The sequence below is a fragment of the Artemia sp. Qi Xiang Cuo genome, chromosome 9 (genome assembly GCF_049724085.1).
Source record: "Artemia sp. Qi Xiang Cuo chromosome 9, ASM4972408v1, whole genome shotgun sequence".
Taxonomy (NCBI): domain Eukaryota; kingdom Metazoa; phylum Arthropoda; class Branchiopoda; order Anostraca; family Artemiidae; genus Artemia; species Artemia sp. Qi Xiang Cuo.
Window position 1 is genome coordinate 9,027,705 of NC_142802.1, and position 17,792 is coordinate 9,045,496.

General features: G+C 38.3%; 1 protein-coding gene across 3 annotated transcripts in view; it reads right to left on the reverse strand.

Moving 5' to 3' along the window:
• Positions 1-519: 519 nt before the first annotated feature.
• The window catches only part of Moca-cyp (nuclear cyclophilin protein Moca-cyp), a 100,988-nt gene continuing 83,715 nt past the window's right edge, over positions 520-17,792 (reverse strand). For all 3 annotated transcript variants that reach the window (XM_089094273.1, XM_089094274.1, XM_089094276.1), the window contains 3 exons: positions 12,706-13,056; positions 8,120-9,109; positions 520-737 (listed from right to left, as the gene is read on the reverse strand). In XM_089094273.1, the coding sequence (XP_088950399.1) occupies positions 617-737; positions 8,120-9,109; positions 12,706-13,056 (1,462 nt within the window). In that variant the 3' untranslated portion in view covers positions 520-616. The remainder of the gene's footprint in view (positions 738-8,119; positions 9,110-12,705; positions 13,057-17,792) is intronic.

The following is a 17,792-nucleotide window of genomic DNA, read 5'->3' on the forward strand; positions in this document are numbered from 1 at the left end:
ATAGGTTATGCCCCAAGGATAAAGTATATCTACACAATCTATACAACAGGGATGGAACACAACCCTACTTAACTCTCGATTCGACAACGAACCAACAACTAGCCTCACTACCAACCTTTACCGCAATTGTCCCCTTACATATCACAGATCACTTGGATGGAGTTATTTGGCACATGATACAATCATAAGACATTCTCTGAAGCTTTTTCGTCAGCTGCAGGGGCACCAGTTGGAGGGAAAGAGGATGAACCCCTCCCCAAGTCTTTGGAAAATAGTCTTTTTATTTATTTTCATAAAAAATCGATTAGAAATAAAAATATTCAGTCCTCTTTAATTTTCAAGCATACTTTCTTTGCACCTTCATTAAGAAAACAGACACTAAAACGATTTGTTAAGATTAAAAGAAAATAACCGCTACCTCCGCGCCTGTGTAGGTCTGAAATAAAAATAAGCTTCACAAGCTATTTAATCAGACTGATATATAAGCTAGGTTTAAATATGACAAGAAAAATATTTGCATGTGAAATAAAGTTGATTTAATTTTCTTTAAGAAAAGACAAACAAAATATGGAAAAAAAAATTAAGACAGAAATATTTTTGACATGATGTTTGGGGTTTAGTCAGAGGAAGAGGTTGAGAAGTTTCTTGTCCTTGGTTTCTCTGGTTCGCTATCAGAGCTGCTCCAAGCTCCAGATCTCCGCTTCAGAACCGGCGAAACTTTTTTGTTTCTCTCTTCTCTAAAAGATACAAAAATGTATTTCGTCTTAGAAAAAAAGGGGAGCACAAAAAGAGAAAAGGGTAGAAAAAATAACACAACATAAAACCTCACTTCACTACAAGAATATCATCACTCAGAGCAACGCTATAGCGTTGTCTATAGAAAAGAGCATAAGGCTTCGATGCTTTATTGTTTGTTTTGTTTTTCCAGAGGCACTTCATATGGAAGGAGTAATCGTATAAACTTCGGACAGGGCTCCTTCAATTGGAAACCGGAAATTCTAATGCCCTTTTTAAGAGTGAAAGTGATCGAAGATAACTATCCTCCCCTAGCCCCTCTTTTACCCAAATACATCCGATCGAAATTAAATACAACCATTTTGTTCAAAATAGTCTAAAAGTCAAATAACTATGCCTTCGGGGTTGAAAAGACCCCCCCCCCAGCCTGGGGGCAAGGGTTGTAATTTACGCAAGTTGCCTACTATTAAAATAGAATGTTTTTACACAAAGGGTGGCCGTAAAAGCTTCGGAGGGAGTTCATTCGATTTGAAACCGCAAGTTCTAGTTCCCTTTTTAAAAGTAAACGTGATTAGAGGGTAACCAGCCCCCTCCCTCCCACGTCCTTTTTTCCTCAAATGCTTCCGATCAAAATTTTGATATAGCCATTTTGTTCAAAATAGTCTAAACGTAAAATAACTATGCTTCCGGGTTTGCCAACCCCCTCTCAGTTCCCGGGTCAAAGGCTCCAAATTATGCAATTTGCTCATTGTTAACATATAAGATACAAGTTTTAGTGCCCTTTTTAAGAGTCAACAGTCATCTTGGAGGGCAATCAGCTCTCCCCATATCCTATTTTCCGCTAATAAATCGGATCAAAATTTTGAGCTAGCCATTTTGTTCAAAATAGCTAAAGGGAAGATAACTATGCCTCCTGGGTTGAAAAAAACCTACAACCCACAGGGCAAGGGCTTTAAGTAATGCAAGTTGCCCACTGTTAAGATATAGGGTTTTTATGGAAAGGTTGGTCATATAATCTTTGGAGGGAGCTTATTCAATCGGAAATCGAAGGTTGTAGTTCCTTTTTTAAGAGTTTCCATTGATCGAAGGGAAACCAGCCCCCCTCCCGCCCTTTTCTCCAAATGCATCATATCAACATAGCTATTTTGTTTGAAATAGTGCAAAGGTAAAAAAAACTATGTTTCCGAGTCGTATCCCCCCTCCCCTAAACCCGCGGGGCAAGGGCTTTAAGCTAGCCCATTTTTAAGATAGAAGATTTTTACGGAAGGGGTGGTCGTATAGACTTTGGAGGCGACTCATTCAATTGGAGATCGAGAGTTCTAGTTCCCTTTTAAGAGTGACAAATAATCGGAGGGCAACCAGCACCCCCCCCCCACACACACCACACCCTTTTCCCCAAATACATCAGATCTAAACTTTGAGGTAGTCATTTTGTTCAAAATAGTCCGAAGGTCAAACAACCATGCTTCCATGGTTGAACCCCCCCCAGCCCCTGGGGCAACAGTTGTAAGTTATGTAAGTTACTTCTTGTTAACATATTAGGTTTTACGAAATAACGTATAAACTTTGGCTCATTCAACTCGAAATCGAAAGTTTTGAGCCCTTTTCAAGACTAAAAAATGATCATAAGGAGACCAGGCTCCACCCTACCAGTTCTTTTTTTCCCAAAATGCATCTAAATAATATTTTGAGGAAACCGTTTTGTTTAGACTGTTTCTAAAGACAGGAAACACAATATTTTTAATTAATTTCATTCTTATGTTCCTGCCCTCCCCCAGGTCATTCAGCGTGTCCCCAGGTATAGAAACAGGGGCACCCTAGCCCGGGGTCATAAATACAGGCGGAGGAGGAAGAAGGCACCTCAAATGTACACTCAAAAGGGCCACTGGTTTGTCCACAAGTCCCATGAGTTACAAACCTTCTCCCCGTAATGGGTTAAAGTGCATGGTGATGCAGAACACCATCGCAGGAGGATCCTCTATAGGAGGACAACTGCCGCAGGGCGTAAGATCCGGATCTACGGACAACGGCCTCTGCGAAGGGATGCCTTGACCCTTTCGGGGTACCTGCAAGACTGGGGACGTTGCGGTCAATTTTAATCCCACTTGAGAAATGGCACCCCTTGAAGAAATTACAGCCTAGTAAACGACACAGCATTCGCAAGGGATTCTGACCAATGGATAATTCTTCTGGGCTTGGTATGTTTTGACGGACGTCATCGGGCTGAAAAACCTCTTCCTAGCTAATTTTATCTATTATGGGCTGCCTCCCCGTAGTAGCATAATATTTGTAGGCATGAATATATAATGAGTCGGAGGTAATAGGCTTGAGACTGTCTGTGCGGATTTCGACTCTTGTTGGTAGAAGAGCATCGCCAAGTGCTGAAAACCATGTTGTGACCAAGATGGGCCCAGGATTGCATAAAGCCTCCATTCATGGAGGTCCCAGGGACTTCATGCTGTCCGGTTCTAAGCCGGCTTAAGCACTTCGGTGTAGACTTGAGAAGATATGTGATCCCCGTCCTGCACTGGTATCCGGGATCATTGCTCTTCCCGAGGCAAAAATAATTTCAATGATTTAAAGAACATGAAAATTGGAACTTGGAATGTTACGACATTAAACAATGACTATCGTATTGACATTTTGACTGACGAATTCAGACGATTCGAACTGGATTTATTAGGAGTTTCAGAAACTCATACCCCAAGGGTAGGAGGCATGAAATTAGGTGATATAGAATTTGTTTAATCAGGCAGGAAGGACAGGGTACATAGACAGGGAGTAGGGCTCATGATGAATAAGGAAGCTGCTAAGTCTTGTTTAGGCTGGGAAGGTATTAATAATAAAAGACTAATTGCTCATTTTATGACTAAAAAGTTCAGGGTATCAGTTATAGTAGTATATGGCCCTGTAGAACCGACTGACGAAGATACTAGTGACTCAGATGAATTTTACTTACAGTTACAGGAGCAAATAGACAGAGTCCCAGGTAGAAATTTGAAGCTTTTATTAGGAGATTTTAACGCCCAGGTCGGTAGGAATAGGTATAGAGGGTATACTAACCTAGGTAAAATTAGTGTACGAAATGAAAACAGAGTGGCTACAGACGGCTGCAATTTTGTAAGTACAACAATCTAGTTATAACCAATATGGTGTTTGGTCATAAAATGGCTCATAAGTTAACATGTTATTCAGGTGATGGTAAGACAGCAAACCTTATTGATTATGTTATAGTAAACCGAAGACTGGCAGGATCAATATAAGATACTAGGGTATATAGGAGTGCCGTTATTGATGTTAAAAGTAATGATCACCATCTAGTAGTGTCAAGGGTTAATTTAAAGCTGAAGTATCGGAAGGGTAACTACCATTCCCGGAAAGTTATGATGTTGGTAGACTCCAGGATGAGAATTTGAGAGAAACTTTCCAGGAACAGTCGAATACTAAACTTAAGAGTTTAAAATTTGATAATGTGAAAGATGGTTGGAATAATTTTAAAAATAATTTGTGAAGTTGCTGAAGGTGTCTTAGGGAAAAAAAGCTAGAACTGCAGCTAAGAATATTAGTTAAAAAGCTTTGTTTAAAAAAATGTTTAATAGAAAGGAGACATGACTTGTACAAGAATTATCTGATTGATAGATCATATGAAAACAAAAGGAATGTAAAGACAGTCAAGAAAGCATTAAAATATAACCTAAGGAGGTGTGAAGTGGAGACCATGGACAAAATTGCCGAGGATCTGGAAGATGCAGCTGGACAGCATAATAGTAAAATATTGTACTGGCATGTTAACAAATTGAGAGGGAGGTGTCAATCCGGACTTGACCCAGTTAAAGACAGGAATGGGGCCGCAATTAGCGATAAGGAAAAAACTAAAGAGAAATGGGCCGAACATTTTGAGAATTTGCTTAACCGAGATGAGTTGCAGGAAAAGATATAGAGGAAAATGAAAAAGTTTGTGATACCTTGGATGTGAAGGAAGATTTGTTGCGTGAGGAGGAATTAGCGACAGTACTAAATGGATTAAAAAATAATAAGGCTCCAGGTGCTGATAGGGTGACAAATGAGTTTCTTAAATATGGTGGCTCTGAGGTTAGAAATAAGTTACTGAAGATTATGAATATGGTTTTTGAAAAAGGGGAAGTACCTACCGGTTTTAGGAAAACCTTAATTAAGCCACTTTATAAGAAAGGTGATAAAAGTGAGTGTGGTAATTATCCAGGCATTAGTCTCGTCTCCGTAGGTAGAAAACTACTTAGTAATGTTACTTTTTAGACTGATAGATACTGTAGACAAGGTTTTAATAGAAGAACAGTGCGGTTTTAGAAAAGGTAGAGGATGTGTCGACCAAATTTTCACTCTTAGGTGAAAATAATTGAGAAGAGCCTGAGTTGTCAAACACCTTTGGTCCTCAGTTTTATAGATTATGAGCAAGCGTTCGATTCTGTTGATAGAAGAGCTTTAGTAAAGTTTTTATCCTTGTATGGTATACCAGACAAACACATTAAAGTGATTAGTGCTATGTACGAGAATAACACTGCTGCGGTTAAGGTAGGAAATGAGGTTAGCAGCTGGTTTTGTATTAAATCAGGAGTTAAGCAGGGTTGTGTTCTATTCCCCTTTATATGGATTATTTCGAATGACTTTGTTTTAAGGAGCACAGAAAAGGCAATGGGAGACCATGGAATCAAATGGGGAGGAAAAAGTCTCCTGGACTTAGATTATGCTGATGATTTAAGCATCCTAGATGAAAGTGTGAGCAAAATGAATTAACTTTTAGAGGTTTTGCGAGTTCAGGGTGCTTGAATAGGTTTAAAAATTAATGTCAAGAAGACTAAGTCACTAAGGCTAGGAGTAAATGAAGATGAAAAGGTGACATTGGGTAATGAAAAGATTGATCAGGTGGGCAGCTTCACTTACCTTGGTAGTATTATTAGTAAAGATGGTGGGAACCGTGAAGATATTAAAAGTAGAGTAGCCAAGGCTCAGGGTGTTTTTTCTTTCACAGTTAAAAAGTTTAGAAGAATAGGAAGATAAATCTGCAAACCAAGATTAGAATATTAGAAGCTACAGGGATGACAGTGGTCAAATATGGCTCTAAAGCACGGACGCTCCGAAAATCGGACTAAGAGTTGCTAGATGTTTTCCAGAGAAATTGCTTACGGATTGTTCTGGGTACCCGGCTGACTGACCGTATTTCAAACAGTAGGCTATACGAAAATTGTGGTTCAATACCGCTCTCTAGGGCTATAATGAAAGAAAGGTTGAGGTGGCTAGGGCACGTTGTGCAGATGAAGGATGACAGATTGCCAAAGATTGTTCTTTTCGGCCAACCGTCTAGGGCTAAACGGAAAGCAGGTTGTCCTCGTCCGGGGTGGGAGGACGTCATAAAGAAAGATTTGGAGGAAATGGGAACTTCGTGGGCGGGTGTAAAAAGGGAAGCTTTGAATAGATTGGGATGGAGGAGGAGCGTGCGTAGCTGTGTTGACCTCGGGCGGCTTGGTACTGCGGTGAGTTGTTAGTAGTAGTAGTTTTGTTCAAAATAGTTCAAAGGTCAAATAAGTATGCCTCTGGGGTTGACACTACCATCCTTCGGGGCAAGGGCTATAAAGTTTTTCAATTTCCTTTTGTTAACATATAAGGATATTTTGGGGGAAAGGGGACATGTTTGATCCTGGGTCTCTAAAAAGGCTTAGGGTATTAAGGTGAAACTTTAAGAAAATGTTGAGAGGGATGCCAAGCACACTCAAAACACTACGCGCTTGCTGGCTGTGAAAAAGGGAATATCAGCAATATCTAAAGAACGGCTCAGGGTGTTAAGCTGAAACTTTCTCCTTGCCTTTTTAAGGTGCCCTCTCTGTTCAACTCTGATTGAAATTTTGGAATTGTAATTTTGCTCAAACTAGTCAATATCTCTAATAGCTATACTTCCAGGGATGCCACGCCATCCACAGCCCTGGGGCAAGGATTGTAAATTATGCAATTTGCCCATTGTTTCATGCAGGGTTTACCATTAAGAAAAGGGGAAATACTTGATTCTGGGTGTACCTGAAAAGGCTAAGGGCATTAAGGTGAAACTTTAAAGTATATTGAGGGGTTTACTATACTAAATCAAAAAGCACTATGTGCATTAAGTTTATCAAAAAGAGTATCTACAATATTTTAAGAAAAGCTGAGGGTATTAAGTTGAAACTTACAAGATATTTTCGGAGGTGTGTGTGTGTTCAAAAGTGATTAGAGGCCACCAGCCCCCTCTCATGCCCTTTTTAGTTGCCATTCCACCAAAAATATTGATCAAAACTGTTTGAAAAACTACAGTTGAGCTTCCCAGGAAGTAACGCAGCACCTGAAACGTTTTTTTTTTCAAATTAAAGCAAAGAGCGAAATTAAAACTTAAAACCAACAAAAATTTCCATATATGAGGCAGCCTGCCCCCTCCTCATCCCCCACGCTTTACGCTTGGGTTCATTTGTGCTTTAAAAATAAATCTCATTTCAATTCATGGCCCTTGGGTTTAAGAAAATGTTTTGAAATAACTGGGAACTAAAGTCAAACTTTTAGCGTAAAGGGCATCCAGTTGAGGAGGAGGCAGCCCCTCTCGTATAACGAATAATTTCTATTTATTGGAAATTTTATTGTCGCTCTTTACTTTCATTTGAAAAAACGTGTTTTTTATTTAATTCTTAAAAAATCACCAGGGCAACATGGCCCTGGTGATCCTTTTTCACTGTCACGTTGCCCTGGATCATCAGTGCAACGTGGATTAAGAGGATCAAAGGGTAATTCAACATACATTGCCCTGATGGTCTCCTCCCCTTGAGAAGAAATTAGTAAACGATTTGCTATACAAAGGTACAAGAAGTGAAAAATATGTATAAATTTTGCATTTTTTAAATGTTTACTACCCTTAACAGGAATGACTATTATATATTAGACGTACCCGCAATTCCCAATTTCGAAAAAAGTATACTACAAATAGTAAAAATGCCTTTAGCCACCCTAGTTAGGAGGAAAAGCACGCTAGAGGTTAAAAGACATCCAGAACCATTTTCGAAGTACATGTCTCGTATATTATAAACCTGGCTGGCATTCTTGGCTGTCCTCTGCCAAAACCTAGCATCACGGTTTTTCAATTTTTATGAAAATCGTAAAATAATGATTATTTTTATTTTTAGAGCAGGACAAATTGATGAAGATACAAAATATCTTCAATAAGTTTTCCTAAGTTGAAAAATACATCACCCTGCTAATCCTACCTGACAGGGGCAATGGCAATTATAAGTTTGAAAATGTCAGATACCACCTTTAGACACGACAGTGACCAATATAACACACCCTTTCGTTCAGGACCCTAACTTTCCAATTTAGTACAAAAGAAAATTACCTGGAAAGACGTTCTTTAGTAGATGATTTATATTCCCTTGTCGAGGACCTCGATCGGCGGTTTGTTATTTCCCTTTTTGGACTTGGTGACTGTTTCGTATATTTTCTGTTTGGAGTTTTGGTTATACCAGATCTCTTTCTATTTTCTTCGTCGATCAGTTCCTTGCGAATGTTCTTAACAGGCGAACGTGACCTGCTCTTTTCCTTTCGTTTTCTTACGAGAGAGGGGGATCTCCTTTTTTTCTTGTCGTACGTACGTTCCTCCGCTCCTTCTGTGGAATGGGAGTTTCTATCCTGATTTTGGCGACGGTACGGTCTCGCAGAAGACTCAGATTTCTCGTCGATCTGCTCCTTCTGCATATTCTTCACAGTCGATCTTGACCTGCTTCTTTCTTTTCGTTTTCTTATTGGAGAAGGAGATTTCTTGGTTTTTCTATCACGGTTTCGTTCCTCCCTTTTTTCTGGGGAAATAGAGTTTCTATCCTGCTTTTGGCGACGATATGGTTTTCCTCCAGATTCAGGTCTTTTGTTATCACCTAGTCTGTTGCGATCTTTCCTGACTTCAGGAGAACGAGATTTGCTTTCATTTTTGCGCCCATGAGCTCTTCTTGGAGTAACTGACCTTCGTTCTTTACTTCTATCCTCTTTCTGATCACGCCTTTTCAAAGGAGAGCGACTGCGTCTCGAAATACGAGGAGGGCTTGATTTACCCAATTCTTTCACCTTTATTTTTCGAGGAGATAATATTTTTGGACTGCGTCTTGGCTCTTTTACATCTCTCCTTTGAGACGGAGACCCAGCCTTTGGACTGCGTCGTTTCTCTCTATTTTTATCAGGAGTTCTTCTCATTTTTCGTGGTGCTGAGGAGCGGTCTGTTTTCGAGTCTCTGCTTCGTGATATATCTTGATCAGCACTAGATAATGCTTGACGACTGGGGCTTAGGTCTTTCTTTAGACGACCTTCATACCTTTCTTGGCTTCTTCTCTCACCCCTGTAAAAGAAAAGAAAATGATTTTGGGACGCACAATACTTCCACCCCTTTAACTGAATGGAAAATTGAAATTTTGATGAATGGCATTGCCAACGTTCTAATAGCTGCCAAAGCCACAGTCATGTTCAGTGATTAATAGTCGTGATTTCGCACAGCCTTATCTACTGTGATGATGTAAGTCATCGAAAATTAGACTTGCCCAGCTTTCATTAGTGCGCTAATATGAAAGTAATGCACGAAAAAGCCCATTTGCATGGTCAAAAGTTATTTTAACATTAGCGCCATCTAAATTCTTGAAAGTGCAGTTATTTCTATTGCACTTAACGAAGAAAAAGACTATCTACTGAAAGCTCTTATTCGAAAACCAACTGGCGCCCCCTAAATGCAGAACATGTACTCATATGAACTCTTTAATTCACATTGTTCATGTTTTATAACGACGCAACCGTTAACGGCGCAACGGTTCTTGCAGTTACGACAAAACGTGCACAGGCGGCATTATGAAAACCTTATAAGGGAAGCTAAAAGAACACGTACAAATAAATCAAGCGTTTTTGCGAAGAGCCTGCTGCTGTAAGTTGTCACTTTCATGAATTCTTATTGCCATTATTTAAGAAACAATTTTTAATTTTTAATGTAAAAAAACAGCTTTTTACCAAAGTAATTAGTAACTCATCGCTTTTTTTACATTTTTTTTTTCTAAAAAACAATTGCATAATAAGACTCTATTGAAGAGGTGTATTATGGGGCGCCAAATGTTTCAAGACTTCTAACTGAATGACGAATTAGCAAAGTTCTGTACAGTATAAGCAAAATTGAAACTATACAGCTAACCATAGTAATAGCTAGGTTCCTCTAACGTGGAACAAATTTACACTCAATGTAAATTATCAGCACAAAAAAAAGAATCAGAATAAATAATTTTTAAACCATTTTGAATACATTTTGTAATCTAAAACAAAAAGAAATCAAATGACACATTAAAATTCGTAGTCTCTAGCTGAGGAAAAATTGTACTTTAGACTTTTTAGTAGAAACAATTGAATGTGGTTATGCAAAGAATGTAAAATAGCCTGTCTCTTTATTTCCTGTTTCTTGAAAGATTCTTGTGTGTGTGTGTGTGTGAAGATCCTACAATAATTTAATAGTAATAACATATATAAAATATAATATAATATTATAACAAATATAATATAGCATCAAACAGTATTAAATATAACATGATATAATAACGCCATCAAATAACAATAAATTTAATATTATAAATTTAAATAAAAAATAATATATAAATAAAAAATATATAAATTTATAAATAAATAAATATATAAATTTAATATGACCCTTCCTCCGCTTGCACCCCTTTAAGTATCAAGCAAAAATATAATAAATAATAATAATATCGAAATATTCTAAGCATAACAATAAAATAAATATATATTTAAAATAAACGTTTAATCCTCTAGAAACCTTTTAACTCTCTTTTTAAAGGAGCTGAGAGACCTACAATATTTCAGCCTTTTCGGAAGTACATTCCACTTCCTAGCATAGGCAATTCTAGGAAAAAAATCTGACCTAGCTGTCGCTGTTGGGGTTATAAAGGTCTTGTTTTTAAACCACGGACTTGTGAAGTTAAATTGAATTAACCTTAAATGGTGATGGGAGTTTTACTGTAAAACAGTACAAGATGGTCTATAACGTAATGCCATCCAAACTATAGAACAATATTGGATGTTATAATGTGAGTCATTTAAAACTTTCATACTCTAATTAGCAATAGAAAAAATAAAATGATGCTGCAATGAAACGGAATCTGCTGAATGAACTGCTGCAATATTAGGCAGGGACATGTGTCGGATAGAGGAGGGTCTGGCACTGGCCCCCTGAAAACCCGAGATTTTCCAAATTTCTGGACAATTTTTGCGAAATTAACAAGTAAAAATTTCTTCTTTATTATTACCCCCCCCCCCCGAAAAAAATACTTGCATACGTGATTGCTATTACAGTATTGCCAATAAAATACTTAGTACTATACTACTACTAGCAACTCACCGCAGCACCAACGCCTGAGGCCAACACAGCTACGCACGCTCTTCCTCCATCCCAAACTATTCAAAGCCTCCCTCTTTACACCCTCCCAGGAAGTTCCCATTTCCCTTAAATCTTTCCTTATGACATCCTCCCACCCCAAAAGAGGACGACCTGCTTTCCAGACTAGGCATAGTAAATTTAATTTTTAAATTTCAAATAATTTTACAATAAAACTGATAAATATGCTATGACTTTTCTTTCCATTTTTTCCATTAAAGAGAATGTTATTAATTGTTTGGGCTGCAAAATTACTGCCGTAGGCGCATTACTGAGCCAGGGCAATAAATTCAAAGTGTCGAAAAGTATACTCTACTCCTTCTACTTCTGCTAACAGGTAGGTAGGCTAACAACCTGCCACAGGCCAAAAACAAATGAGACCACACCGCAAAGGTATGTTAGTTTTTTGGCTGCTTTTACCTTTAGAATCGCCACTTCTCCAATGAGAAGGAAGTGCAAAAGGAAGGCTTTTACCACCTTCCACACTAAACTATCGACTTTCTATTGAAATTTGGTAGGAAGATATCTACAGCCGATGATACGTTAATCGAGAAATTTTCCACCGTTAAACTTAACAGCCCAGTCACAATCAGGGTTTAAATCTCATCATCCCTGTCACAAAGAATGACTAGCTCTCTGCAGCAAAATATATATAGGTAAATATAAATAAGCAATATATAGAATAGATAGCTATATCAAGTCAATTATATGTTTCATTTTGTTTTTTATTCTCTTTTATTTATAGTTTCTCTTATATTTCAATTAATTAAGATATTGTCTAGAATGCAATTATCTAAATTGTTCGTTTTTTTCTATACCACCATTAATCACAACCTGACCAGCTTATTTTATTGGGATAGAATCCATGCAGGCAGACTCTAAGACAAACGTGAAAAACTAAACTCTAAGTCAAGACAAGTATCTTCCTGTTTTCACCGAACCTTTCGAGAGTTATAGAAGAAAAGGCGGGAGCTTGGAAACACCTTTTGTTCCGTAATTACGACCGTAGATCCGTTCCTAACGGTTTCATTCACCTAACACCAAACCTTCCCGAATTTTTCCCTTCAAAAAAGGGGAAAAAAGAGGAAAAAAGAGGAAAAAAGGGAAAAAAGAGGAAAAAGAAAGAAAGAAAGAAAGAGAAGAAGAAAGACACAAGGAGTAATGAGTAACCTATCGCAACAATTAGCAATAATTAACAACCAGATGAAAAACCAGTACAGTATTGCGAAAGAAAAATTTTAACCGCAGTCACTGATAAGCCCAGTTTGACCATTCATTTGATCATTTTGTTTTTCATTCTCTTACTTATAGTTGCTGTTACACTTCAATTAACCAAAATACTGATTAATTAAGGAATTAAACTACCATTGATTAAGATATAATCCTCATAAAAGAGTATAGGCTACATTTTCTTTTCAGTAAAATTTTCAATATGAACATACATCCCCATATGCACAGATAATTTTATTTATGACATCCATATGAATATATTTAATTAAAATCGAACTCACCTTCGTCCTTTCGTAATTAAGTTATCTGCTTCAAAATTTCTTGGCTCTTTGTTCTCCACCTCTTCCATTTCTTCAATGACAGCGCCTCCTTCAGGTCCCCGTCTCCTTCTTGTCTGAAACTCATTTCCCCTACGCCAATTATCTCCCTCTGCCTTGCCGTTGCCCTCAGTTGGCTTCTGAAAGTGATCCCAGTTCTTTTCTTTAGTGGATTCATCAATTTGAAGCGCGCGTCGCAATTTTTCAGCATGAAGCTGTTGAGCCGTCTCTTCGTCAGAAGGTGCTTCACTAGAATTTTTTTCTTGTGATGGAAGAGATACGGTTCGTTCGTCAGGTTTGTGATTGACAGTTACTCTGTAAATTAGAAAGACAGAAAGTCATAATCTCTATCAGTATTGTCTATTGATTTCCCGCGAGATTAAGAGGGATAAGAGATATATTTAGGGACACAGAATATAATTGTAAAAAGTTATCTTTTTCAAGATATTCAAGATGTCATTATTGACATTAGCCCTTGGCTTGTATTCAATCTTTTAATTTTCTCAATCAAAGAAGATTGAGAGAAAAAAAAAAGTTAGGATCAACACCAAACGATTATCGTGGTTTAAAATTATCTATAAGTATGACCAAGACTATCTACCAATCAACCCCAACCCCTTAACTTCTCAGCTTCAAGATGTTTTTTTTTCATAGGTAGCGCAATAGCGCTGCCTAAGTAAGGAGCGGTGTGGGTACAATATATTTTTATTGTTTCGATTGGAAATTGAAAGGGCTAGTGCCCTTTTTAAGTCGAAAGTGATTGGACGGCAACCAACCCCCCTCCAACACCAAAAATTGAGATAGCCATTTTGTTCAGCGTAGTTGAAAGGTCAAGAAAGTATGTCTTTGAGGATGACAACCCCCCCCCCTCAGAGCAAGAGTTATAAGTTATGCCCTGGGGGCATTTAAGGTTTTGATAGAAAGGGTGGTCGTAATTGCTTAGAGGGGCTTAATGGATTGGTAATCAGAAGTTCTAGAGCTCTTTTCAAGAGTCAAAGTGGTAGGAGGGCAGCCAGGTCGTATTTTCCCCGAATGGGTCTAACATAAATTTTCAGATGGCCATTTGTTGTTGTAGAAACTTTGGAAAGGCCTCATTCGATTGTAAATTGAAAGGGATAATGTCCTTTTTAATATTCAAAAGTGATTGGAGGGCAACAAGCCCCCCCCCCCCCCGGCGCAGCCATCATTTCTCCAAACCCATCCTATCAAAATTTTGAGATAGCTATTTTGTTCAACGTAGTTGAAAGATCTAGAAGTTATGTTTTTGATGATGACAACCCCCCACAGCCCTCAGCGAAAGGGTTGTAAGTAATGCCCCGGGGGCATATAAGGTTTTTATGGAAAGGGTTGTCGCATAAACTTTGGAGGGGGATCATTGAGTTGGAAATCAGAAGTTCCAGCACCTTTTTAAGAGTCAAAGTGATGAGAGGGTAGCCACAACCCCCCCCACGTCGTACTTTCCCCAAATGCATCCGATGGAAATTTTAAGATATGCATTTGTTCAAAAATAGTCATAAGATCATACAATAAGGCCTTTGGGGTTGACAGAATCCTCCAGAGCCTGGGTGTAATGGTTGTAAGTTATGCCCCAGAGGCATACAAGGTGTTTACAGAAGGAGTGGTTATGTGAACTGTAAAAGAGGCTCATTTGATTAGAAATGTATAATTCTAGCTCCCTTTAAAGAGCGAAAGGTGATGAAGAACAACTAGCCCCCCCCCCTCCCTCCCAAACATCCTCTTTTCCCGAAACACATTCAATTGAAATTGAGATAGACGTTTTGTTACTCATAGTCCAAAAATCATACAACAACGTCTATAGGGTGGACACAACCCCCCAAAGCCGAGGGTCAAGGGTTGTAAACTATGCCCCGGGGCATATAAGGTTCTTATGGAACGGGTGGTCGTATAAACTTTGAATCGGATGAAGCTCATGTGATTGGAAGTCGGAAGTTTTAGAGCCCTTTTTAAGACTAAAAAGTGAATGGAGGACAGTCAACCCATCCCCTCCCAAGCCTATCATTCCCCAAAACACATCCGATCCAAAATTTAAGATTGCTATTTTTTTCAGCATTATTAAAAGGTCCAGTAATTTTTTCTTAGGGGATGTCAACCTCCCCACAGTCCTCAGGGCAAGGGCTGTAGGTTAGGCAATTCGTTCATTATTTACATATGGCATATGTTATTGAGAAAGGTATGCTTGTTTGAACTTTCCTTTCCAAGAAGACGAAAGACATTCAGATGAGCTTTTCAGAGAATTTTGAGAGGAATATTGAACTGAATCAAAAGATTTTACGTGTATACGGACTATCAAAAATATTCGGAAAATTCAGGAAATGATAAGGGAGATGATCAAAAAAGGCAATTATTTGCATGCTACCAATACTACTACAACTACAACTACTACTCTATTTACATTATTGTGGGAAAATTCGCACTCAATCAAAAGACACTATGTGCTTGCATGTACGTATCTCAAGAATTGATTTGGATATTAAGTTGGAACTTTCAGAGAATACTTAAAGGGGAAGATCATCTGACCAAAAGGCAATATGTGCATACTAATGCTAATACTACTGTTACTGCTTCATTTACTACTACTACTATTACTAATACTTCTATTGCAACTACTTGTAGGGCTAAGAGCATTGAGATGAAAATTTCAAAAATATATATCAGCAATAAAGGACATATCAGCAATGTCATAGCAATAGTTAATTGCTTTAAGTTGAAACTTCCAGGACTTGATGAGAGGGATGTTCTACTGACCAACAGGCAAAATGGTAATAATATTGCTGCTACTAGTACAGCCGCTATTACTATTAACACTATTACTAGTAATACCAGTACCACTACTCTGATTACTATTACTACTACGCCTAAGGGTATAAAGGTGAAATTTTTAAGAAATTTTGAGGGGGGAAGGTGAACTGAATCACAACACGCGTTCTGTTTTCAGGTTGTCAAAAGGATGGAACAGCAATATCTTATGAACAGTTTGGTGAGCGAAGTTGAAACTAACACGGCTTGTTGTGACGGATGTTCAACTAACCAAAAGAAAATATGTGCATCTTAATGCTATTGCTTCTACTCATGCTACTACTTCTGTTACTATTATTACTACTTCTATTACTACTAATGTCACTAAAGCTTAGCCTGCTACTATTAATACTACTGCTACTACTACTACTGCTGCTATTAGAACTAAGGGTATTAAGGCGAAAAATTTCCGATATATAGAAACTATGTGGAACTAAATGGAAACACATTATGCCCACACAGGAGCGGACGAAACAGATATGCTTCAGGAACAGCTGATGGTATTAAGTTGAAAATTTCAGCGTGTGTTGAAGGGAACGTTGAAAGAAACCAAAGGTGCTATGCGCATACTGCTACTAATTCTGCTACAACTATTGCTACGACGCAACCTAAGGGTATTAAGGGGAAGCATTTAAGGAATATTTATGCGTATGTTGAACTAATCAAAACAAGCCTTGATCATATGGACTTTCAAAAAAATGACAAACCAGTATCTCAAAAACAACTTATATTATTAAGTTTGACCTTTAAGGGTAAGTTGTGGGGATTTTGAACTAGCCAGAAGGCACTATGGGTATACTTTTAATACTACCACTACAGTTACTGTAACTAATGACGATAAGGGTATTAAGGTGAAACGTTTAAGGAGCGTTTAAGGTGAGTTTTAATTAAACAAAAAAACTGCTTGCATACAGGTTTTCAAAGGGGCATATAAGTACAGGCAGCACCACTCTATAACTACAAGAAATATTATTGAAACGGAGCTGGTTCGACTCAAAATTAGAAGTTCCGGTGCCCTTTTTAAGAGTAAAAAGAGAATGGAGGGCAAGCAGGCCTTCTCTCAAGCCTATTCATTTGCCTAACACATCCAGTCAAGATTTACAGACAGCCATTTTGTTCAGCATATTAGAACGGTCCAGCGACTATGTTCTTAGGGATATTGCGCATGTCAATCCACCGCCCCCCCCCATTATGCAATGGGCCAATTATGAATTAAAAATAAACGTTTCTTTAAAACTAAATCAAAATGTACTGTGTTTATGGGTGAAAATAAATTACCTCAGCAATATATTGAAAACGACTGGGGGTATAAGGTCAAAACTTTCGGGGGTATTACTATTACTACTTCTGCAAAGGCAATGGGAGACCACGGAATCAAAAGGGGAGGAAAATATCTCCTGGACTTGGATTATGCTGATGATTTAAGCATCCTAGATGAAAGTGTGAGCAAAATGAATGGAGTTTTAGAGGTTTTGCGAGTTCAGGGTGCTAGAATTGGTTTGAAAATTAATGTTAGGAAGACTAAGTCACTAAGGCTAGGAGTAAATGAAGATGAAAAGGTGACATTGGGTAATGAAAAGATTGATCAAGTGGGCAGCTTCAATTACCTTGGTAGTATTATTAGTAATGATGGTGGGAACCGTGAAGATATTAAAAGTAGAGTAGCCAAGGCTCAGGGTGTTTTTTCACAGTTAAAAAAAGTCTGGAAGAATAGGAAGATAAGTCTGCAAACCAAGATTAGAATATTAGAAGCTACAGTGATGACAGTGGTCAAATAGGGCTCTGATGCATGGACGCTCCGAAAAGCGGATGAAGATTTGCTAGATGTTTTCCAGAGAAATTGCTTAAGGATTGTTCTGGGTACCCAGCTGACTGACCGTATTTCAAAAAATAGGCTATACGAAAAATGTGGTTTAATACCGCTCTCTAGGGCTATAATGAAAGAAAGGGTGAGGTGGCTAGGGCACGTTGTTCGGATGAAGGATGACAGATTGCTGAAGATTGTTCTTTTCGGCCAACCGTCCAGGGCTAAACGGAAAGCAGGTCATCCCCGTCTGGGGTGGGAGGACGTCATAAAGAAAGATTTAAAGGAAATCGGAACTTCGTGGGCGGGTGTAAAAAGGAAGGCTTTGAATAGATTGGGGCGGAGGAGGAGCGTGCGTAGCTGTGTTGGCCTCAGGCGGCTTGGTGCTGCGGTGACTTGTTAGTAATAGTAGTAGTCGTAGTAAGTATAT